The 26626-nt window shown below is 37.8% G+C and overlaps 1 protein-coding gene and 1 non-coding gene across 2 annotated transcripts in view; one reads left to right on the top strand and one right to left on the bottom strand.

Annotated features, from left to right (window-relative positions):
* LOC150089496 (dynein beta chain, ciliary-like) overlaps positions 1–26626 on the bottom strand; it is a 1205440-nt gene that overhangs the window by 912960 nt on the left and 265854 nt on the right. The window contains 2 exon segments of the mRNA XM_090390004.1: positions 11559–11714; positions 23092–23336. Coding sequence (XP_090246130.1) covers positions 11559–11714; positions 23092–23336 — 401 coding nt within the window.
* TRNAC-GCA (transfer RNA cysteine (anticodon GCA)) lies at positions 9586–9657 on the top strand. Its single transcript has one exon. It is a non-coding gene; the product is annotated as a tRNA-Cys (tRNA).

Raw genomic sequence — 26626 nt, 5'->3', positions numbered from 1 at the left:
AGGGTATAACCTCCATGCACAAGTACATGGTGGGTGACCATCCAGGTGTGAACAAACATAAGCAGGGGTCGAGGTGTGGCGCCCACACCACATGGAGGAACGCTGCCCCTCTATGTTACCAGGCAGTACTAGGTGGTAGATGATTCTCATCAATCGGTGCAATACCACCACTTTGCTTATTGGAGGCTTGAAGTGATGGAACCCATGTTAGTCTCCAAAGCTACGTTCCAGTCAACCCTTCCCTATCTCTTCCATCATGCAGTATGATTGATGACTTTTGAGTTTATGATGAACATCATGGTGAGATCCAATATTCCTTAAATTTCGAGGGTACAGCTCTAAAACGGTGTTCACAAGCTGGCCGCTAGTTAGTACACTGGAACGAACCTATTGGTAACTCTCCAGGAGGCTTCCGGATCAGCTAGTGTATAATCTTGCTACCTCTACTCTGCCAGATAGTGACTGGAGGGAGTCCGAGTAGTGTGTATGCAGGGAGCACTGTCGAGGCCATGTTATGTCAAGGATCTGGGTATATTCTCACCATGTGTATGCCATATCCAAAAATTTCATTACTTTATACAGCATGTCCCACCCACTTTTTCTTACTATTGAATACACCATGAATTGTCAAACTAATAGAGCAAGCTTATCTGCGAAAAGATCTAAACCTCCCAAGCACTTCCTAATTCATTTCACAAATATATATGGTCTCAATTCTAATCTCAACAATGCCCATTTCCACTTGCAGTCTGCCAAACCCCATGTACGTTTTCTGACAGAATCTCAGTTATCGGTTGATTCAACTACTGCCTCCGTAGCCGAGTGGTCAGGAGCGGGAGTGAAGTAGCACACGCTCCTTGAGCAGACCAGGGTTCAAGCCCCTGACTGCTGAATATGGTCGATCTGCCAACCCGCACTGGACCAGCGTGGCAGATTATGGTCCATTTCCCTCAGCATGAATTGTTGACGAGGCCATCCTGCAGTGGGTTGATAATGGTTGCACTTTACCTTTTTTTTTTTTTTTCAACTACTGCTCATCTCAGATGCCCAAATTATTCGCTGTATGATTCCTTTCACCTCAAAGGTGGTACTTGTGCATATGTCCATTCTGATATCAGAACTCAATGATCTTGGTAAAACACTTCCCACCATTCCCAGCATGCTCCATTCAATGCCCCCTGTGGTCTTCCGTCAAAAGGATGTCAGAAGGATTTTGACGAATCTTGATGCTAAGAAAGCTCCAGGTCACGATGGTATTTCTCCACTTGTTCTCAAAACCTGTGCTCCTGAACTTACTCCTATTCTTTGCCGCCTTTTTTCACTTTCTTATTCCAAAGGTGTTTTTCCTTCTGCTTGGAAATTTGCTCATATCCAGCCAGTTCCTAAAAAGGGTGACAAATCCCTCCCATCCAATTATAGTCCCATTGCAATTACTTCTACTCTTTCTAAAGTAATTGAGAAATCAATTAACTGCCAACTCTTAAACTATCTAGAGACCTTCTGTCTGATCAACAATCGCCAGTATGGATTCCGTCAGTGTCGATCCACTGGTGATATTCTGGCTTATGTTACCCATTTATGGACTAATTCAATGGAAAGGTTCAGTGAAACACAAGTAGTTGCTCTTGACATCTCAAAGGCTTTCAATCGTGTTTGGCATAAAGGTCTTCTAAACAAGCTTCCATTTTATTTAGTAATTGGTTATCCAGTTTTCTCTCTGATCACTCACTGAGGGTGATGGTAGATGGCTCTCTGTCTTCTAACTTCTCCACTAATGCCGGTGTCCCCCCCCAAAGGTTCAGTTCTTTTCCCCACTCTTTTCCTCTTGTATATTAATGACTTCTTCCATTGAATGGAAATCCTATCCATAGTTTTGCCAATAATAGCACATTGCATTCCACTTTCCATTTTGAGAAACCTTGTCCTGTTCAATCAGCTTCAACTTCTCGAAAATCTGCTACCAATTCCTTAAATGCCGATCTTCAGGTAATTCTCCAGTGGGGCAAAGACAACTTAGTTGATTTCAACCCTTCTAAAACTCAGTCTTGTCTTATATCTCGCAAAAAGGATTCTTCTGCTCCTATGCTTATCTTTAGTGACACTCTGATTTCTAGGCAAAATGATATATCTCTTTTGGGGATTACTCTGACTTCTAATCTCTCTTGGCACAAGCACATTACAAATATTGCTTCCTCTGCATCTAAAAAACTTGGTTTCCTCTTTTGCTCTCGGCGTTACTTTTCTTCCAAACAGCTGCTCACTCTGTATAAATCGCAACTCCGCCTTGCCATAGAATATTGTTCCCACAACTGGAGTGGTGCCCCCCCAAAACCTCTCTCAGGCTTCTCGATTCCATTCAGAAGAGGGCAGTTAGGTTAATTAATGATTCATCTTTAACAAAGTCTCTCTACTCGCTGTCTCATAGACGTACTGTTTCTGCTGCATGCCTCTTCTACAGATACTTCCATGGGCACTGTTCTTCCGAATTGGCTTCTATAATTCCCGCTCTCTCTTTCAAAACAGTCCGAACACATGCTGCCACCAGCCAACATCCATTTACTGTCCAACTCCAAACTCACAGAACCAACTTTTCATCTTCCTCGTTTATTCATTCAACTGCCGTTTTCTGGAATAACCTTCCTTCATACGTATTTCCTGAAAATTACAGTCTACAGAAGTTCAAGTCCAATGTCAACAAATATCTTCTTTCGTCTTCTCAACCTCCAACCCAAGCACAGTACTAAGTACTATAGGTTCTAATACCTCTCGTGTTTGGGGTTTACATTAAAAAAAAAAAAAAAAAAAAAAATTCAGCCTTCTTGAAGGTTATGTCTAAATGTTTTTTTTCAAATAGCTAATTATGAAGGACTGTTAGTATTAGCCTTGTAATGCAAGGCAGTCACAATCTTTTGCTGTATTGGCCACAAAAAGAAGAAATAAAATAAAATAACTATATAAATATATAAAAATATATAAAAAATAAACAACCCAAGTGTCACACTCCTCATCTAAGTAACCTTTGAATTTCTTCAAGCTGTCAGTCTTAACACAGTCCTTTAATCAAGAATTCACTGCATAAAAGGAAAGTTATTACTAGCCAGTTTAAATCACTTTCCCTGTAATTTGAATCTATAGAATCTAGTTCTGAAATCATTTAAAACAAAAGTGAAAATTTTACCCTCATTGAAATTTTTCCTTCATTCGTTTTCAGTTAGGCCTTTGAGAGCCTTGATATCTGACTGTACACCTAACCACAGGTCCTTTTCATTTTCTGCTACCCTGAGTGTAGTACCATGCAGTTGGAACATTACTTTGGGATTACTGCCACCCATGTGCAGTACCTTGCATTTGTTTACCAATGTTAAACTTCAGTTGACATTTCTCAGGCCATCCGTCTACTTTTTTCTAGATCTTGTAGCAGCATACTAACACCAAACCTTGGGGAACTCAACTAATAATATTAGTTCACGAAGAGCAGAATCCATTTAATAATCACTCTGTCTTCTTCCACTCAACCGTCCCTTTATCCACAGCAGTAACTTGTTCTTAATACCAAGCTACAATTTGCACAGCAGTCTTTTATGTGCAACAGTATTGAAAGCTTTCCTGAAATCCAAGTATACGATATCAAAATTATTTTCTGCATCCAGTTCCTTTATCACTACATCACAGTATCCCAACAAATTGGTCAGACAAGATCTCCCCTCAACAAACCCACGTTATGATCTGTCCTGCATTACTTCTTTAACGAGTGACTCCATTATTTTTCCTGTAACAGAAGTTAAGCTAGAAGGTCTGTAATTACTCATGTCACCCTTTGATATCTCTTTGTGAATTGGGGATAAATTCACATATCTCCAGTCCACAGGGACCACCACTAAACCCAAAGATGCTCTCATAATTATTATTATTATTATTATTAGCTACATGGTGCAAGAAAGCCTAAGGCTTATGCTGCACCAGCCAAAAAAAAAAAAAATTTCCAAGTTACCCTGAGAGAGAGAGAGAGAGAGAGAGAGAGAGAGAGAGAGAAGGGAATCACCAAGAAAGAGAAGAATGATGATATCCAGCTCAAGACCCTGGGTGTGCCAAGCCCATACTCACCAGATGAGATCCCTTGGGGTAAGGCTTTACTTATCTCCTTTGTTGTCTCCCTTAATATAATTGGACAAATCCCATCCACCCCAGGTGACTTGTTTATGTTTTAACAATTTGACAAATTTTACTTCAACAGTTTCTCTTTCACTCTCCTCTCAGTTATTACAAAATCGTTTAGCTCCCTGTTAGAGTTTGATAAACTTCTGGCATCCACTTCCCTAAGGAACTCTTCGTGTGTGAATGTAGATGCAAAATACTCATTTAGTTTGGCAGCTACACGAGCAGGATCGCAAACAGTTTAACCATCGATATCAAATGGATTAATCTGATTCATCCCTTTCCTTCTAGAGTAAAGAAGTCTTTGCTCACTTTCTTTGCATCCTTTGCCAAAGATTTCTCATAATCTCCTTTGCTACTTGATTACAGAATATATTATCTACCATAGGCTTTTCTATCACCTCATAATTTTTATACATCCCATGCACTTTTCTTCTCTGCCACGTGTCACATTAGATCATCTGGCATCCATTTAGGTCTAAGCCTTGAACAGTATTTCCTAATTGGAATGAGAAGTCTAGAAACTTCTATGCTTATTTCAGTGAATGCGTCATGTTTAGAATTTGTTGTTGGTAACCTTATTAGTTGATTGCACTCTATAGAATTTAAAACCCGTCTGAGTCTACTATAGTCTCCTAACAAAAGCAAAATCATTTCCATTTACCCTTGGATCACTGCTAATAATCAGATCAAGTTGTTTCTCTCTCTCTCTCTCTCTCTCTCTCTCTAACATGCTACTGCTGTAGAACACAGTCATCCAATACATCTAGTGTTTTAATGACCAACCCACAAGTTTCAGTAAATATCTGGAAAGTTAAAATTCCCATTATAAGATACTCTGATTTAGTGCCTCACTCTATTTCTCTGTACAGTTTTCATTTTATTTATCACAGTCATTAGGACTATGACACACTCCTACTCTCATTTTTATTCACTGTGCTTAAGTCATACCAAAATGACTCAACATTGCACTGGTCACCCTTTTCAAATGGATGCACAGCCTTAAATAGTATGTGCTTCTTAACTAAGAGCATAAATTCTTCCACTTTCCCATACTTTCTGTATACACTATAATCCCCATATTCAAATTCTGCATCTCTTATATCTGTGGGGATATCAGAGACACCATGTCTCTGATGTCATGTCCCCACAATGTCTACATTTAATGATTTAACCAGCACTTCAAATCCCTGGTATTTTACTTCCCAAACTGCTGCATGTTCCAACAGAACCAGTGCAAGAATCACTTTCGCCTCTGCCTGAGGCTATTATCAATCTGTTATTCGGTGTATCCTCCTCCCAAGCTAGCATTTTTCTGACCCACCTAACACTGCCTTGATAGCAACAGCAAATATTCTTGCACCCTTTGTATTTAAGTAAATTTCATCCTTGCAGAAGCAGTCTCTCCTGTTAACAAGCACATGTTATGCTGAGAAAACATCAGCCCAAAATGAATTGCACAATCTTTACAGGACCAAATTGATAGACAAGACTCTCATCATGTACTCCCTCCTATTATGATTAGGAAGAATTGCAGTCACTTTCAAATTCAACTCTAACTTGCAAATTTTTTCTGAACATTGCATTGCACTTGATAACTAACTTCTCAGATCTATCTTAATGACTGTAATGCCAACATGTACAACAATATCACCTTTTGTGTATTTAGCAGAGGCATATGATGCAAGAAGGCAAGCTAATACAGCATCAGCTAAAAAAAATCCCATTTCACACCATTCGCTCTAAAAGTTTGCCCAGTTCTTCCTTGAATTTATTTAAGCTATCAACTACAATGATAGATGGAAGTTTGTTCCAGCAATCAACCATTTGCTGGCTAAAGGAAAATTTCCAAACATCTAATCAGCAACTGTCCTTTCTCAATTTGAATTTATGCCCCCACAGATTCATAATCTGAGCAAGCATTGAGCATTCATAATCAGCATTGAGCCTGCTCAACCCATTCAATGCCTTATATACCTCAATCAGATCAACTCGCAGGTGCCTAGTCTCCACATGCTGCAATTTAAAGAATTTAAGCATTTCTTGAAAAGAGCACCCCTTCATTCCCCTCACCAATTTTGTTGCCCTTCTTTGTACTCGTTGTAGTAATGCTATATCCTTCCTAAAATGAGGCCTCCAGACCTGTACCCAATACACAAGGCATGGCCTGCCCATTGCCTCATACAAAGGAATAATCACCTCCTTCTCCCTGCTAGCAAAATTCCTATATATCATTGACAAAACCCTAAGACCTGCTCTGGCAACCTGTCTGCACTGCTCAGAAAACTTCATATCTGACTGCACCATTACTGCAAGTTTTTTCATTCTCTACCACCCTCAGTGTAGTAGAATATAGTTATTACGTTTCTCTGGGGTTACTGCTACCCATATGCAGAACTTTGCATTTGTCGATGTTAAACTTCAATTGCCACTTCTTAGCCCATCTGCCCATCTTGATCCCATTAACTGTCAATTAACAACCTGTCATTTAAAAACTGTCATTAACAACCCTGCCAACCTTTGTATCATCTGCAAACTTGGACATTAAGACTGATATACCTTCATCAATATCATTAATAAATATACAAAATAACAATGGGCCAAACACCGAACTCTGAGAAACTCCACTAATAACATAAGTCCATGAAGAGCAGTGTCCGTTAATTACCAATTTCTGTCTTCTCCCACTCAATCACCCTTTTATCTATTGCAGCAATTTGCCCTAAATGCCATACTGCTCCCATTTGTATAGTAGTCTTCTAGTCTTCTATGTATAACAGTATCAAAAGCTTTCCTGAAATCCAAGTACAGTCAGTCCTCGTATAACACGTGTTTACACTACATGTATTCGATCATACACAATTTATAAATAGGGAACGATATCTTATATAACACGAACCGAATTCGCTTATGCACGATTCGCCTTTGTGTTTACAAGAAATGGCAGCTGAACACAGAATCACCCCAACCGAAAGCAACACACGATAGGAATGAAGAGAAGATTCTGAAAATGTATTTATGTTTTTTATATCAGTGAAGGGGAAACACATTTCACCATAATAACGTAAAAAAAAACACAATTCCAGCTATCGGTATAATCGCAAATGCAATTAGATCGAGTTTACTACCAGTTTATAACAGATTCCACTAGCAGAAATGCAACTGGAAATTGTTTTTATTGTTTTATGGTAGTAACCCCTAGAAATGTGCTTTAGTAAAATGTGAGGTGTTAATAGTGTATCTCTGCCTTTACGGTGTTGTTTATTCAGTTGCTACATGTGCACAGCTTTGTTTATGTGTATCAAGCTTGCCTCCTCATTTTCAATTGTGCTTTATTCCCTAAAAATGAGTAAAATACTTAAAAGGTGTGAAAAGGGAGCATCCTGGTGAAGACACTGCAGATTCAGAGAGAAAAAGAAAAGCAATATCGATTAACAGAGGAGTCAAAAATTCTTATACCTGGGAAAATTTATAGTGGCCTCATACTATGGTTTGTGGCCAAAATCACACCGGCCTTCGGCTCACCAGGGTTTCCCCGGTAAAGCTTATGGCCAGTCCTCCTCTGTTGATAGAGAAAAAATATGAAATTGTGAAACACTTTGAACGAAATGAAAGACCAGACCATGTGATATTGCACGTGCTACAGACCTAAATGAGGCAACGCCGAGAATTACAATGAATGCAGAGAAAATAAAAACAACTTTCATAGCAGGAACAACTCAAAGCGTAATTGAAATCCATTAGATTAAGACACAAAGAATTGGAAGAGATGGAATGGCTGTCATCGGTTTGGATAGAATATCAAACAAAAAACAAGTTTGCTTACGACAGAAGCAAAAGCATTAGCAATATTTTATTACGTGATAGTCGTAATAAAATATGTAAGTATTTTATTATGATTATTTATTGTGTTTGGTAATGTTTTGGTTACAATGGTGTGTTCAATCTTGGGTGGTCGGCACCTAACCCTATTTTTCCCATAGGGCCTGTTGTTTATATTGCACGATTTTGTATTGCACAAGGACTTCTAGGAACACAACTATCGTGCTATACGAGGACTGACTGTATATGATATCAAAATTATTTTTTTGATCCAGTTCCCTTGTAATAGTATCCACATCATAGTATCCAATCAAAATAGTCAGACAAGACTTCCTCTTAACAAAACCCATGCTGTGTCTGAATTATTACTGCAGCCTTGTCTAGATAATACTGTAATGCTTCTTGAACCAGTGACCTCATTATTTCTCCCCTGAACAGAAGTTAGACTCAGAGGTCAGTAATTACTCGTGTCATCCTTTGATCTGCCTTTGTGAACTGGGGGAACATCTGCAGATCTGTAGTCGGTAGGGACCTACCCTGAATCCAAGGATGCCCTCATCCTTGGCTAGGGGTTTGCTTACTTCCTTTGCCACCTCCTTTAATATAACTGGATAGATCCCATCCACACCAGGTGCCTTTCTTATGTTTATCTTCAACAATTTCTCCTACACTTTGCTCTCAATTATTACAAAATCATTAGGCTCCCTGTTAGAGTTTAATAATAATCTTCGCTTTTCCACTTCCCTACAGAATTCATCATGTGTGAATGTAGATGCAAAATACTCATTCAGTTTGTCAGCTATCTAAGCAGGATCATCAACAGTTGTACCATCAATATCAAGTCTACCAAACTGATTCATTCCCTTCCTTCCTTCTAGAGTTTACATAAGTAAAGAAGTCCTTGCTGCTTTTCTTAGCATCCTTTGCCAAAGATTTCTCATAATCTGCATTTGCTTGCCTAATGTCCTTTGTGACTTGATTATAAACTAGCTTATATCTCCATAGGCTTCTGTCTCACCTGATTAATTTATATGCATCCCATGCATTTTTCTTCTCTGCCACAAGTCTCATTAATTCATTCTAATATCCATTTAGGCCTACACTTTGAACAGTATGTCTTAGTTTGTATGAAAAGCCTAGTAGCTTCCAAGGTTAAATGTTTGAATGGTTCTCATTTAGAATTCGCTGTTATTAACATTACATGTTGGTCCCACTGTAGAGAATTTAAAAACTGTCTGAGACCACTGTAGTCACCTTTATTAAAGAAAAAACTGTTCTCTTTACCTCTGATGGTAGTCAATATCGGGAAGTTAAAATCCCCTATTATAAGACATTCTGATTACTGACCCACTCTATTTCTTTGTACAATTGTTCATTGTACACCTCCTTTAATATTAGTCATTAGTCCTATAACAGACTCCTACTCTCATGTTTGCTTTCCCAGTTATCACACCAAACTGACTCAATATTGCACTGTCCATCAACTGGATGCACTTCCTTAGAGTTTAGGTGTTTCTTAACTGACAGCATAACCCTTCCTCCCTTCCTATCCTATCTATATACATTGTACTCCCCATATTACAATTCTGCACTGCTTATATTTGGCTTGGGGGTATAGCTCAGTGGTAGAGCATTTGACTGCAGATCGAGAGGTCCCCGGTTCAATGCCGGGTGCCCCCTTGCGGGACTTTTTTAACCCCAGGGGCTCACATCTAGTGAGTATGGGCTTGGCACACCCAGGGTCCTGAGCTGGATATCATCATTCTTCTCTTTCTTGGTGATTCCCTTCTACTTTTGTCTCTCTCTCTCTCTCTCTCTCTCTCTCTCTCTCTCTCTCTCTCTCTCTCTCTCTCTCTCATTGTAACTCGGGAACTTTTTTTTTCCTGGTGCAGCATAAGCCTCAGGCTTCCTTGCATCATATGGCTATTAATAATAATAATAATCATATCTGTGTGACAACATGTCTCTGATATCCCAACAATATCTGCCTTTGATGTCCTGACCAGCACTTGAAATTAATCAAATTTATTTACTATACTCCTAGCATTGCTGTACAAGTAAGTATACGTGCACCTCTTCTTAACCCTAACATAACCCTTGTTCCATGATGATTCCCACTAGTCCCCGAAATCCCCAGTACCGAGCTTTCCAGGCTGCTGCTCAATCTAATAAAAGCAGTGCAAGAATCACTTTCCCTCTACCTGTGGCAACTGTTAATCTTTTAGTCAGTGAAACCCCCCCAAGTTTGCAGTTTTCTGACCCATCTAACACTCCCTCGATAGCATCAGCAAATATTCTTGAATTCTTTCTATAAAAGTTTTTTTTTTTTTTTGTAGTTGTTGGCGCATCAGCTTCTGTGGCCATAATGCACCTCCCAAGGTTTTTGCAGTACTTTGATCCAAGCCCGAGGCGGGATTCGAACCTGCGACCTTTGGGTTGCCAGGCAGGCACTTTACCCATCCGGCTAGCCTGGTTGGCATTCTATATAAGTGTCTCCCATCCCTGTAGAAGCAATCTCTCCTGTTAACAAGCACATGCCACGCTGAAAAAAAATTCTAGCCCATGAGCCTTGCACAGTCTCTGAAGGGGCGAACTGATTGCCCAGGCTCTCGTCATATACTCCATTCTATTGTGTCTGAGCAGAATTGCAGATGCTTTCAAACTTAACCCTAACTCGCAACTTTTTTTTCGAAATTGACTTGTACTTGCTTAGCAAATCTATTTAAAAGATGATTCGACTTTTGCCCCTAGCAGCCATACCTGGGTCCTATTCCACCTATGCATTTTGCACAATATATTTCCTATTTCTCTGACAACAGAGTCACTGACAAAAGCATTATATCCTTCATTATTTTGTTCTAGGGTCTGAATCTGGGGTGCATCACCTGGCATGTCACTAGATACCCAAGTCCTTGGTTAGTTTCCAGTTGTATCATATTTATCTCTAGGACAAGTACCCATTTCTCCAGTGACTCAAAATCATCTACTATATTTTTCCAAGTTTTAATTTGAAATCAATGCACTGCTAACATCAAGAACAAGAAAATCAAATTAATTGAATTATGAGTATCAACCAGATCAACCTTTAAAAGACATGCTCAGGTGATGTAAACAATGAAATTGTGACTCACAAGAGAACTGCTAAGAGGCATTTCTGTCTAAATAATGACATCCTTGGATTATTCAATTTGGATTTTGTTAAAAAAACTCATTAGTACAGTAAGAATTAATTATTTTTAAATGATAAAAGTAAAATCTCTAAATAAACTAAGATCATAAATATTTTTGCAAGATGATAATTCATACTTTAAATTTTATTTTATTTTATACTGAGGTTTTTTTTTTTTTAATTTAATAAAATATCTCAGTCAAATTTACTATAACTGGCCACATACCTTTTATTAAACGAGCCTTAAGCTTATGTTAATTACCATGTTTTACTGTGCTTAATGCAGGTTGTACTGTACAGTAACAAAAAGGAAACAGCATGTTCAAATCAGAAGACAAAATTGTTCAAACTTAGTACAAGAGTTTATTGCTAATGTGATATATATATGTATGTGTATATTAAATATACTCACATGTCCCTGAGCTTTGGTGTCTGTATTATCTAATAAATATTGAAGGCTGCAATGTATAGTTTTAAAAAGCCCCATTTTAACAATCTCATCAATGTAATCAACATAGTTTTTCCATGCTGAAGATTCAGGATCAGCTTTCAACAGCTCAAGATTTTCCTGTATAAGAGACAGAATTTATTTTATTGATTGAAGATTTCAATAAGTGACAAGATTCATACAAAACAGATATAAAAATACTCGACAATTAGTAACATAGATTATATTCAGTATACAGTTAAAACATATATATCAATACTTTACCAAAAAAAAAAAAAAATGTTCATTTTAATCGACATATTCAACACTTATTTCTGTTATTTTTACCATTTAAGTATTTATTCATTCCATTTAATGTACTTTAGCATTCAAAGCTACAGATGATTTATCAAATTTTTTTTAACTAAACAGTTACTTTCTTTGGTTAAAAGCAAATGTTATTACTCCTAATTATACCTAGAATCTCATTACGAATTCCGGCATCTTTTTTAAAATTATTCTTTTCTTTCTGAATTTAAATATGCCACCTCTTTACAATGCCTAAGAAAAGGAATGGCATCCTTAAGTATTATGTATCCTATTAAAGATAACACACCAAACTGCATACATATATATACATATATTTATATATGTACACTGGGTGGAGAGAAATCATGGGATACCTACCTAGCAATAGATAGGCCCACCTTTCGCCAGGATAAGGGCAGTCCACATGGTATGGAATTGAGTCCACTAGTTCACGAAAGGGTTCCACAGGTATTTTCATCCATGCTCACTGTCCATAATTCCTTTGCATTCGTGGGTGGAGGATCCAAAGCTCGAACGGGCCTTTCCACAACACCCCAAAGATGCTTCACACAGTTTAGTCCAATGAATGGGAAGGCCATTGTGTGGTGGTAAAATCTGTGGAATGCTCTTTGAACCATGTTCTAGTCACCACTGCTCTGTAGGAAGGCGCATTTTCCTGCTGAAAGAGTCCACTGCCCTGTGGGTGCATGGTGACCATGAAGGGATGCAGACAGTCTGTAAGGATGGACACAAAATCTGGACCATTCAGAGATGCATCTAGATCCAGAGGTCCCAACATGTGCCAGTTGAACACATCCCAGACCATTACTAACAATCCAACTGACTGAACAGTTCTTTATTGACATGATGGGTGCATAGCTTTGTGTGGTTTCTGCCAGATACACACCCTCACGTCCACTCGAAATAACTGGAAACAGGACTCATCAGACCAGGAGACCCATCTTCAATCATCCAAGGTCCAATGCCGATGTTCTTTTGCCCAGTTCAGGAATAGAGTCCTGTGTCATGGTGTTAGCAATGGGACTCTGGTGAGTCAGCGGCTCCCATAACCTATTGTGGCCAATGATCACCTGATGGTCTTAGTGGAGACATTTCTGGCACCTCCCTCATTGAAGTCAGCAGTGATTTGTGCCATTGTAGCTCTCTGGTTGGCTGAAACAACGTTAGCCAAACGTTGACAGCCAGGTTCACCAACCACCTTTCTCTGCCCACAGTGCTGTCCATGATGAGATGTTATTCCTGTTATTCCAGAAATGGCATATTCCTTATATGCGATAGAGTGACCCATGTGTCAGTCATCCATTATCATCCCTCTTTCAAATTGGGTTAACTCATGACATCTATTCATATTGACATCAAATTACTGTCAACACGAATGTAGTGATGCAATGTACAAATATACTTACCAAAAAGTGGATGAATACTTAAATATATTGCCCAGAAATCAGAATTCAATCCCACGAATTCTGTCCTTTCAGTGTATATATGTATATAGTAGGAGGGATTTTGCATTTTTTCAAAAAGTCTTTAATACAGGGAGTGGCTAATTTAATTTTTCGTCATATTTGCAGGTTAAACGAGTATTTTTTTTTTTAGAATACTTCTGTACATAGAACATTTCCATATCATACAATCCAGAAATTAAAAAGCAAACAATTAAAAGATAGAAAATCTTACATTATAGTAAGAAATAATTAATAATTAAAAATCAAATGAACACAAAAATTAATTTAATGCAAATCAAAATTAAGCATATCAAAATCAAGTAAAATATTAATTTAACGAAAAAAATTTGCAAAACGATTTTCCTTCCTGAAGCTTTTTACAATGCTTTCAACCATATGTTGTGATCACAGGAATGAAAATTACCGAAAAGGGGTGGGCATGGAACTTAAATAGGTATTATCTGTCTTCGCGCACGGATGTAAAGGACCACAAGTCAGAGATTAGATATGGCTGGCGAACATTAACAGAATTAACAGGAGAGACTGCTTCTACAGGGATGGGATGCACTTAAATAGAAAGGATGCAAGAATATTTGCTGATGCTATCGAGGCAGCATTAGGTGGGTCGGAAAACTGCTACCTTGGGGGGATTCAGAGATTAAAGGTTAAAAGTAGCCACAGACAGAGGTGAAGGTGATTCTTGCACTACTTCTATTAGAATAAGCAGCGGCCTAGAGCGAGGGGTTTCAGGGACTGATGGCAGTCATCATGAAATAGGTGGGTATGTGGGATGTGTTAAGGTAAATAAGAATAAGAATAGATGTAGATGCATGTATACTTGCATGTATACTAATGCTAGAAGTATAGTAAATAAATTTGATGAATTTGAAGTGTTGGTCAAGACATCAAAGGCAGATAATAGATAATATTGGGATATCAGAGACGTGGTGTCATACAGATATTAGGAATGCAGAATAGGAATTTGGGGAGAACAATGTGTACAGAAAGGATAGGCAGGTTAGGAAGGGAGGAGGGGTGATGCTGTTAATTAAGAAAAACATAAAATTGAAAGAAGTGGTTGACTTGATATAGATGGACAGTGCACTGTTGAGTCAGTATGATGTGACATAAGCACTGAAAGCAAAAATATGAGTAGGAGTGTGTTATAGGCCTCATGACTTGAATGAGTACAATGAACAATTGTACAGAGAAATAGAGTGGGCTAGTAAATCAGAATGTCTTATAATGGGTGATTTTAACTTCTCAGATGTTGACTGGAACTTGTGGATTGATCACTCGCACACCAGTAAGACTTTTGTGGATTTATTGGATGATTCTTTTCTGCAGCAGCATGTTCGAGAGGCAACCAGAGAGGGTAATACTCTTGATCTGGTTATTAGCAGTGATTCCCCGGGGACTCACATCTGGTGAGTATGGGCTTGGCAAACCCAGGGTCCTGAGCTGGATATCATCATTCTTCTCTTTCTTGGTGATTCCTTTGTACTTCTCTCTCTCTCTCCCTTTCTCTCTCTCTCTCTTTCTCCTCCTCTCTCTTCTTTCTTTCTCAGCGGGTAACTCAGGATTTTTTTTTTTTTTTTTGGCTGGTGCAGCATAAGCCTCAGGCTTCCTTGTACCATATGGCTAATAATAATAATGATAATAATAATAAATAATCATTCGTGTACTAAGAATTTGCAGATAAAGGAACCACTTGGTGGTAGTGATCACAGTGTACTGATGTGGGATTTACTTAAAGATATAATTACCATCAGGGGTAAAGGAAAGGGTTTGTGCTTCTGTAAAGGTGACTACAGTGGTTTCAGACAGTTTTTAAATTCTGTACAGTGGGATCAGATGATGATGTTACCAACAGCAAATTCTAAGTAGGAAGTATTCAAAGAATTAATCGTGGAAGCTACTAAAAGTTTCATACCTATTAATAAATATTGTTCAAGGTTTAAATGGTTGTCAAATGAACTAATGAGATTCATGACAGAGAAGAAAAATGCATGGGATGCATATAAAGTATCAGGCGACACAGAAGTCTATGGCAGATATAAGCTAGACTGTAATCAAGTCACTAAGGAAGTTAGGCAGGTAAAGGCAGATTATGAGAAATCTTGGGCAAATGATGCAAATAAAAACAGCAAAGTGTACTTTATTTATGTAAACTCTAGAAGGAAAGGTATGAATCAGATTGGTTCACTTAACATAGATGGTTTGACTATTTTATGATCATGCTCAGGTAGCTGATAAACTAAATGAGTATTTTCCATCTACATTCACGCATGAGAGGTTATTCAAGGAGGGGAATACCTGAAGCTTATCAAACTCTAACAGGGAGCTAAGTGATTTTGTAATAATTGAGAGTAAAGTGTAGGAGAAATTGTTGAGTTAAACATAATTAAGGCACCAGGGGTGGATGGGATCTATCCAGTTATATTAAAGGAGGCTGGATAAGCATTTGGAGTGAATAGTTGAGTGAAATGGGGAAAAATGATGCTCCATAAGCTTGATTTCTTGCATCATATGCTTCTGCTAATGCTCCCGCTTAGTGCTCTGAATCACGGCCATAAAAACAGACTATAATAATCAAGGGAGATTTATCCATAGAATATAAAAATAAGTTTAACTGGCTGTCATGACTAGCATTTCTGACTGATTTTTAGGCTCCATTTCTCTATATAACAATATTAAGAATTGTTAAACTAAGGTGATTATTTTGCATAGAGCATGATACTATGCTGAAGATTTATTAGTGAAAGGGTTAGTGCCATTGAACCATTTTTTGTTCATAGTGAACTATCGAAGCCGATAATTGGCATCGTTTTAATTGTATCTCATATTGTGGATATCTTCACAATGAATTGCCATGGTACTGCACAACCTAGAATAAGTAATAGCAAAGCCATAGCTATAATTATGAGAGCTTCCTTAGACTCAGGGAAAGTCCCCATAGACTGGAAGTGTGCAAATGTATCCCCAATTCAAAATGGGGGTTCAAAAGGTGACACAACTAACTATAGATCTGTTAGTTTAACTTCTGTTCTGGGGAAAATAATGGAGTCACTGGTTAAAGAAGCACTGCAGGATCATCTAGACAAGACTGCAGTAGTAGTTAAGACACAGCATGGGTTTGTTAAAGGGAGTTTTTGTCTGACCAATATGATTGGATACTATGATGTGGTCACAAAGAAACTGGATGCAAAAAATAATTTTGATATCATATACAGCAGACTCTCGATTAACCGGGACACTTCAAGACTCCAAAAGAAAAAAAAAAAAGAAAAAAAACAGAAATAAAATTCAAGTAATAACTAGAATAGGTATAAACAGATATTTTGCAAGTTGTAAATAAGCGACAAGTGGCATTATAAATCGTCCTTGGGAGGTTAGTGTACCTATTATCTTGCAATCCCCCGTCTTCACACCCGTCACTCAAAAAAAAAAAGAGAGAGACCAAATTTTTAGTTTGTTTTAGTGCGTCGTGTCGATTGTTGTGTTCCATTGCACCACAAAAGGACAAATTTTGTTTCGTTATTTATGTCAGGGATGTCGGAATTTTTTTTTTTTTGTAAATTTTTTTTTTTTTTTGTTTAGAAATCTCGAAAATGATGGGTAAATGCAAAAGAGTTGCGTTTTCAGTTAAACAAAAACTTGAAATTATTCAAAAGTTTGAAAATGGTGCATCTGTTAAATCTCTAAGGAATCATTATAATAAGGATGTACCAAAGTGGCCAAACATTAACAAGTATCGCACGGAATTCAAATTTGTCAATAACAATATAGTAGCAATATTAAGAAAAATATATACATACAATGATAACCCAGTTTAATACAATATAATAAAATATATAATAAGTAGCAGTAGCTTTCGAGACTAACGAGTCTCTTCTTCAACTGATTTGTTGAAAAAAAAAAAAAGAGACTCGTTAGTCTCAAAAGCTACTGCTACTTATTATATATTTTATTATATTATATTAAACTGGGTTATCATTTTATGTATATATTTTTCTTAACCATGGACCTCAGTATACCAGTCCCATTCGTTACAATAGTAGCAATATGTTATTAGTCATTCCCGAGTTACGTAAAACTCAACGAAGTAAGAAGTCCTGGAACATATTGTCCAAGTTTGCAGACGATACGAAGGTTGGCAGGGTTGTCAAGGACACTACTGACACTATGCTGCTGCAACAGGATTTGGAAAGGTTGAGCAGATGGGCGTCGAGGTGGCAAATGAAGTTTAACATTGACAAATGTAAAGTACTACATATGGGAAACAGCAACCCCAGAGCAACGTATCAACTCTGTGGTACTACACTGACAGTGGTAGAGAATGAAAGGGACCTGGGGGTGGTGGTGCAGGCAGATATGAAGTTCTCTGAGCAGTGCAGACGAGCTGCAAGAGTAGCTCATGGTGTATTGTCAATGATATATAGGAATTTTTCTAGCAGGGATAAGGAGGTGATTATTCCCTTGTATAAGGCAATGGTCAGGCCACACCTAGAGTACTGTATACAGGCCTGGAGGCCTCATTTCAGGAAGGATGTAGAGCTGCTGGAACGAGTACAGAGAAGGGCAACTAGATTGGTGAATGGGACAAAGGGGTTCTCTTACGAAGAAAGGCTTAAGTTTTGCAAATTACAGTGTCTGGAAACTAGGCACCAGCGGGGTGATCTGATAGAGGTGTACAAAGCCTTGAATGGTTTGAGCATGCTCAATGCTGATGGGATTCTTCCTCTAGCTCAGAAAAATCACCTGAGAGGGCATAAATTCAAATTGAGGAAAGACAGATGTAGGATAGATGTGCGGAAATTTGCCTTTAGCCAGCGGGTGGTTGGTGGGTGGAACAGACTTCCATCCCTTGTCGTGGAAGTTGATAGCCTAAATAAGTTTAAGGCTCAGCTGGACAGGTATTTCGAACGAACAGAGGGGTGAAGTGGAAGTGGTTATTTTTATTTATTTATGTTACTTTTTTTTTTTTTTTTTTTTTTTTTTTGGCTGATGCTGCATAAGCTTGCTTTCTTGCATCAAATGCCTCTACTAATGCTAATGCTAATGCTAATATCCTTACGTATGTCGGGGACATTTGTATTTTTGGATTAACTGGGAAATCGATTATCCAGGATTTGTTTTTTACCATCTATCCCAGAAAATTGAGAGTCTACTGAACTTGGATTTCAGGAAAGCTTTTGATACTGTTGCACATGGAAGACTGCTGCAAAATTGGAGTGCTATGGCATTAAGGGCAAGTTGCTACAATGGATAAAAGGATGATTGAGTGGGAGACGACAGAGAGTGGTAATCAATGGACACTGCTCTTCGCGGACAAATATTAGTGGAGTTCCTCGGGTTTCGGTGTTGGACCCATTATTGTTCTGTGGATTCATTAGCGATATTGGTGAAGGTATATCAGCCTTAATGTCAAAGTTTGCAGATGACACAAAGGTTGGCAGGGTTGTTAATGACAGTAAAGACAGTATGTCACTGAAAATGGATCTAGATAAGTTGGTCAAATAGGCAGAAGTGGCAACTGAAATTTAACATTGACAAATGGATAGTACTGCATATGGGTAGCAGTAACCCAAGAGAAATGGAAGCATAAATATTGAAGAACAGCTTTGTGAGGCCTAAAGACTTTCAATCTGCAAATATAACAGAAAAGTTACCAAGAATTGTGAGGTATTATCTAAAATAATAGACTGCATTAAATTTTGTGGACAGTTTGAAATTCATTTACGTGGACATGACAAAAAAAGACGATTCTAAAGATCCGGGAGTATTTGGAGGATTAATAAATTTTGCCTGTAGATTAGATTCCAATTTAAAGAACCATTTAGAAAGTAATGCAGCATTTAAAGGCATTTCAAAAACTATTCAGAATGATATTTTTGACTGTTTGCTGCAATTATGCCGGGATGAAATAAAAATATAAATTAAAGAAGCTTCATTCGTAGCTGTCATGGCTGATTTCACAACAGATGTTTCAGAACATACACAAATGGTAATTGTTCTGAGATATGAACTGAGTGGAGACATTTTTGAGCATTTTTTGGGGTCTTTTCTCTCCGGAAAACCAAATGGCAGACGGAATATCAAAGTGCATTCTAGATCAGTTAGATATAATCCTTGAAGGAAATACTCAAAAACTGGTTGTTCAGACATTTGATGGCACAAGTGTGATGAGAGGCAAGAAAGGGGGAGTTCAGGCTAAAATAAAATAAGTGTACAAAAATGCACATTTTATTCACTGCTATGCACATTAACTGAATTCAGTGATGAGAAATGAAGCAAGTAGTACTGAGATTCAAGAATATTCTTTTCAAACTTATGTTGATACCAACATTTTTCTCGAGATCACCACAGCATGTCTCTGTTCTCAGAAAGCATATGGACAGCCATGTTGCCCAACCTTCCCCTAGAAGATGGAACTTCAATATACGCACCGTGAACAGAGTTTATGAAAATTTTGAATCCTTAAAAAAGTGCATGGAGGAACTACAAGCGACAGGAAATGCAGATAAGACTATTTCAGAAGCAACTGAAATTTTGCAGATTAGGAACGGCACATGATGCAAGAAAGCAAGCTTATATAGCATCAGCCAAAAAAAAAAAAAAAACCCCTTCTCATTTCACCCATTCACTCATTCCAAATGTTTGCCCAGTTCTGCCTTGAATCTGTTTAAGCTATCAACTTCTACAATGACAGATGGAAGTTTGTTCCAGCAATCAACCACCCGCTGGCTAAAGGCAAACTTCTGCACATTTATCCTACAACTGTCTTTCCTCAATTTGAATTTATGCCCTCTCAGGTGATTATTCTGAGCAAGTGGAAGAATCCCATCAGCATTGAGCATGCTCAAACCATTCAAGGCTTTATATACTTCAATCAGATCCCCTTGCAGGTGCCTAGTCTCTAGACACTGTAATTTGCAAAATTAAGCCTTTCTTCGTAACAGCCCCCCTTTGTTCCATTCACTAATCTTGTTGCCCTTCTCTGTACTTGTTCCAACAGCTCTACTCCTTCTTAAAATGAGGCCTCCAGACCTGTATACAGTACTCAAGGTGTGGACTGACCAGTGCATTATAGAAGGGGATAATCACCTCCTTATCCCTGCTAGAAAAATTCCTGTATATCATGAGCTACTCTTGCAGACCATCTGCACTGGTCAGAAAACTTCATATCTGCCTGCACAATTACCCCAGGTCCTTTTCACTCTCTACCACTGTCAGTGTAGTACCACACAATTGATACATTACTCTGGGGGTTACTGCTTCCCATATGTAGTATTTTACATTTGTCAATGTTAAACTTCAGTTGCCACCACTCAAGCCCATCTGCTCAACTTTTCTAGATCCTGTTGCAGCAACATACTGTCATTAGTGTCATTAACGATCCTGCCAACCTTCATATCATCTGCAAACTTGGATATTAAGCCTGATATACCATCATCAATATCATTAATGAATAAAGAAAACAACAATGGACCCAATACCGAACCCTGGGGAACTCCACTAATAACAGTCCACAAAGAGCAGTCTTGAGTAATGAAAAATTTGAGTTCTGGTTAGAACTTTTCCATCAGATAATGCCTCACACAGAAGTTATTTATAATCAAATGCAATCTCAAGAAATTGAGGCAGTTAAAATACATAAATATATAGGAAACTTTAAGAATTCCATTATAAAAATCAGGAATTCAATGTACTGTGAAAATCCTTCAAAAACGCTCATGATTGAAGTGAAGGAAGTATGCAACTATGTGTTTGACATAGGTGAGAGATATTCTTTTAGAAAGCAATTAATTGCTATTAAATTGTTTATCAAGGAGAACTTTGTTATTTTTCATACGAAAATGCCCATGGAAGAGGTACAGGAGACTACTGAGGCATATCCCATGATTGAAAGAGAAAAACTTCTTATGGAATTACAACTTTTCTATAGCAGACATGATCTACACAATTATTACAAATTAACTGACTTGCCGAAATTCATCTCAGAAAATAATCTAGCTGAAGTTCTTGGTGAACTTACAAAACTCATAAAAGTTCTTTTGGCCATTCTGATGACTACTTCAGAGCCCAAATGCTGCCATTCAACGTTAAAAATAATAAAAACATTTTTAAGATGCACTATGAATCAGGAAAGGCTAAATGCCCAAGCAATGCTTTCAACAAAGAAAAGCTTTGTCAATAGTGCATCAAACTTGAATGAAAAAGTTGTTAATCTATTTTCTGTCTTCTCCCCCTCAACCACCCCTTTATCCATAGCAGCAATTTGCCTCCAATGCCACACTGCTCCAATTTGTGCAGCAGTCTTCCATGTGCAACAGTATCAAAAGCCCTTTCTAAGGTCCAAGTATATAATATCAAAGTTATTCCCTGCATCTAGTCCTTTTGTGACTGCATCATCGTATCCAATCAAATTGGTCAGGCAAGACTTCCCCTTAACAAAACCATGCTGTGTCCGAGCTATAACTGAAGTCTTGTCTAGATGACCCTGTAGTGCCTCTCTAACCAGTGCTTCCATTAATTTTCCTGGAACAGAAGTTAAACTCACAGGTCTATAATTACTTGTGTCAGCCTTTGATCCTCCTCCTTTGTGAATTGGGGTCACATTTGCACATCTCCAGTCTATGGGTACCTCCCCTGAGTCCAAGGAAGCTCTCATAATTATGGCTATTGGTTTTCTTACTTCCTTTGCTGCCTCTTTTAATATAACTGGATAGATTCCATCCACCCCAGGTGCCTTTCTTGTGTTTATCTTTAACAATTTCTCCTCCACTTTACTCTCAGTTATTACAAGATTATCTAGCTTACTGCCAGAGCTGAATACACCTCTGGCATTCCCCTTGCTGAATAACTCCTCATGTGTGAATGTCGATGCAAAATATTCATTTAGTTTGTTAGCTACCTGAGCGGGATCATCAACAGTTGAACCATCCATATCAAGTGGACCAATCTGATTCATCCCCTTCCTTCTAGAGTTTACATAAGTAAAGAACTCTTTGCTGTTTTTCTTTGCATCCCTTGCCAAAGATTTCTCATAATCTGCCTTCGCCTGCCTAACCTCCTTTGTAACTTGGTTACAGATCAACTTATATCTATCATAGGCTTCTGTGTCACGTGTTAATTTATATGTATCCCATGCATTTTACTTCTCTGTCATATGTCTCATTAGTTCATCTGACATCCATTTAGGCCTAAACCTTGAACAATATTTCTTAGTTGGTATGTAAAGCTTAGTAGCTTCCAAGATAAGTTCTTTGAATGCTTCCCATATTTGAATTTGCTGTTGGTAACATCATCAGTTGGTCCCACTGTGTAGAATTTAAATACTGTGTCAGACCATTGTAGTCGCCTTTACGAAAGCAATAACCCTTCCCTTTACCCCTTATGGTAGTTACCTCTTTGAGTAAATCCCACTTCAGCACACTGTGATCATTGCCACCTAGTGGTTCCTCTATCTGCAGATTCTTAATGTATGAAGAATCACTACTGATAATCAAATTTAATTTATATATCAAATTAAATCAAATTATAAATCAAATTAAATAATATTTAACTACTCAGCTATAAAGAATTACTACAAGTCTGTTCTTTATTATTACAAAATTCTCATAAAAATTAATTATGTAAATTTTGTACTTATAATTTATAAATGAAATTAACTCTTATTTAGTTATCAAATATACTACCTGTAATGTGGGTGGATAAAAGATAACTTATAAACTTGGTACCTTAACAGTAGCTTGTATAGTTTGCCCTGCAGTATGAATCTCTGTGTAATGTTGGTTGACCCTGTCAACTCTATCATCCAGACTAAGAAGAGCTTCACGTCTGCCATCTTTACGTTCAAAAAGTGGGTGCTTACTCCAAGATGTTGCTGCTTCCTGAATTCCACGAAGATTCTTATTAGTTTGGCTGAATCTAGATTCCAAGTCTTTCATCTCAGAATGCAATCTCTGAATATATTCCCAAACACCTGTCAAACATTATTGGGCCAATATTGTTAAGTGAAACAGACTGTTTAGAAAGTAATTTTAATTTTCTTTTAACTTCAATCTATGTCTTGTAGTTAAATGTTATATAATTTTAGCTACTTCTAAGATAATTGGAATGCTGCCAAAATTTCAATAACAAATAATATATTGTAGGGGAAGGATGTTACCTGAGTCTTGAAATTGGTGTCGAGTTCATTTTCACTTTCTTGACAAGAAAGCATTTTTTATGTATTAAAACAAGAGTTATTTACCACTCTTAAAGTACTACAGTAAGACTGTACTTAATGGTGCACGAGTGCCAGTTTTTTTACCTATTAGGTTGTCTGCAAATTGTTATCTACCAATTACAGATGATTCCTTCTTCTACATGTTGATTTCAACTCATTTTGGAAGAAAGATGTAAATTTTTCTTCCAGCCTATTTTGGCTAATTCTGGGCTAAACTATTAAAAATTGCATTTTCATTGTTTTATACTAATTCAAGACACTTCAATAAACAAAATGACATACATGCTACAAACTTATGATTGTTTGTGTATATGCATTAAATACTGAAAAACACATGAGGATTTTCTTGTCTGAAGTAGTATGATCATTTCCTTGAGAAGTTTACAAAGTTTCATAAAAAAAGATAAGTTTCTGATATGGGGGAAAAAAAAATGCTACTATCCTTTCAAAACTTTAAAGAACTTTATATGCATTCATGTTTTATAAATTCAAATTGTGAAAATAGTTTTTATATGGTCAGCCATGTTTTTGCAATATCTGACATTTATGATGACATATTCTTCAGTTGCTAGAATTGCCTGAATGATTTTAATGTTTTTCACTGTGTGTGTGTGTGTGTGTGTGTGTGCGCACGCGTGCTTTTTGATATTTATGCTTTTATACAAGGGCTGTTCAATAAAGAAGGATTTGTTTCAAGCTCAACTAGATATAACACAAACCATACTGCGTGTTATATCTAGTTGAGCTGCTGAATTTTAGACCAAACCAAGCTGCGTCATATAGCAACTGTGCAGTTCACTCGTGGGCATGGTGTGACCTTTCAGTTGTCAAGTTTATGCCTGCTCAGTTTCACCTACATAACAATACATGATAAGTGAGGAACAGTGTGCTGCTCTCAAATTTTGTTTCCATCTCAAGATGATTGGTACAAGGTTACTGCCATGTTAGTCAAGACTTTTGCAGCACCAGCGAATGCTAAGTTTTCATTTATATTTAGTAATTTTCATCAATGTTAAACTAAATTATTTTCTAAAAGTAGCTTTATAGTTCTAGCCAAGCTCCGTGGTTTATTTCAAATTTAGATAGCGATTTTGAAAGATAATACTTAAGTGTCCGTAGATTTGAGGAGCAAATTACGTTCAGAACTTGCCGCCATTGTTATACGATACGGAATACCATACGGTTTAATGTAAAACTAGATAGCGAAATACAGAGCAGTGTATTAGAAATCTGTTAGGTTAGTATAGTACTATCAATAAAGTTTATTAATCCTATTAAATTTCATTGTTAATTAAATTATACTTAAACAGAATCATGACCCAGAATAGAGCAGCAAAGCAGCATTCACAGAATAGCCAAAGTACTGTGGCTCATGGGAGAACCAAAAGGGGCGATTCTCCTACGCATCACAGTCTAAAACAATGTGCAAAATGTGAAATGTTTGCAGACTTGTCTAGAACAGGACATGATCTAGCCAAGGAGGATGTCTTTGTGTCTGCTACGTGCAGAGACTGTGAAGAAATTAGGTGGTGGCAACTCGGCGTTCTTATGGGCGTCTATGAGAGTTTGAGGTGTAGCATAAATGCCCTCGAAGAAATTAATATGAGGGACCCATCAAGCTCGCAGCTGCCCAACTCAACCCCAGAGCTAACTCCTGTGCATCAGGCAACACAGCAACAATCTGCGAGGCACAATGCGCTGGTCCCACAGGAACTAATTATTTTCGGTGGCTCTATTGTCAGGAAGATGGGGAATATAGTAAGCAAAAATGATAGGTGGAACAGGACCAGGGTATGTCTGCCAGGGGCAAAAGTTGATGACGTTGTGCAGATATCATCTTTTAAAGGCACAAAAGGTAATATTGTTGAATATGTTGGCACTGATAACCTTAAGAGTAAGAGATCTGCAGATTTACTTAACAAGTACAGGTCGATGCTGAAAAAAAAGTTGCGAGTTAGGGTCCAATTTGAAAGTGTCCGCAATTCTGCCCAGACACGACAGAAGGGAGTATATAATAAGAGCCTTGTCAATCAATTCGGCCCTGGAGAGATTGTGCAAGGATCATGGGGTAGAATTTTTTTCACTGTGGTCTGTGCTTGCTAACAGGAGAGACTACTTCTACAGGAATCAGATACACTTAAATAGAAAGGTTGCAAGAATATTTGCTGATGATATTGAGGTAGTGCTAGGTGGGGCAGAAAACTGCTAGTTTTGGGGGGTTCACCAAATAAAAGATTAATGGCAGCCACAGGCAGAAGCAAAAGTGATTCTTGCACTGCTTCTATTGTAATGAGCAGCAGCCTAGAGAGCAAGTTGCTGGGGTTTTAAGAGCTTCTGGGAGTCATCACAGAACAAGTAAATACAAGGGCTGCGTTAGGGTAACTAAGAGTAAGAACAAGTGCGGGTATACTTGCATGTACACTAATGCTAGAAGTATAGTAAATAAAATTGATCAATTTGAACTGATGATCAAGACATCAAAGGCAGATATTGTTGGGATAGCAGAGACATGGTGTCACAGAGGTATGAACAGTGCAGAATTGGAATTTTGGAGTACAATGTGTACAGAAAAGATACACAGGGTAGGAAGGGAGGAGAAGTTATGTTTTTAGTAAAGAAAAACAAAATCTAAGGAAGTGCATCCAATTGACATGGGTGGACAGTGCAATGTTGAGTCTGTTTGGTGTGACATAAACACTGGGAAAGGGAAAATGAGAGTAGGAGTATGTTACAGGCCTAATGATGCTGATAAGTTCAATGAACAGTGGTGCAGAGAAATAGAATGGGCCAGTAAATCAGAATGTCTCTAATGGGGGATTTTGACTTTTCAAATATTGAATGGAAATTGTGGTTGGTCGCTCGCACGCTAGCAAGACTTTTGTGGTTTTATTGGAGGATTGTTTTCTACAGCAACGTGTTTGAGGGACAACCAGAGGAAGTAATTATTATTATTAGCCACATGGTGCAAGGAAGCCTGAGGCTTATACTGCGCCAGCCAAAAAAAAAATCCCAATTACCCCGAGAGAGAGAGAGAGAGAGAGAGA

This window comes from Mastigoproctus giganteus, chromosome 2 (genome assembly GCF_048544385.1).
Source record: "Mastigoproctus giganteus isolate SK-2022 chromosome 2, ASM4854438v1, whole genome shotgun sequence".
Taxonomy (NCBI): domain Eukaryota; kingdom Metazoa; phylum Arthropoda; class Arachnida; order Uropygi; family Thelyphonidae; genus Mastigoproctus; species Mastigoproctus giganteus.
This window is presented reverse-complemented; position numbering and strand designations above follow the sequence as displayed.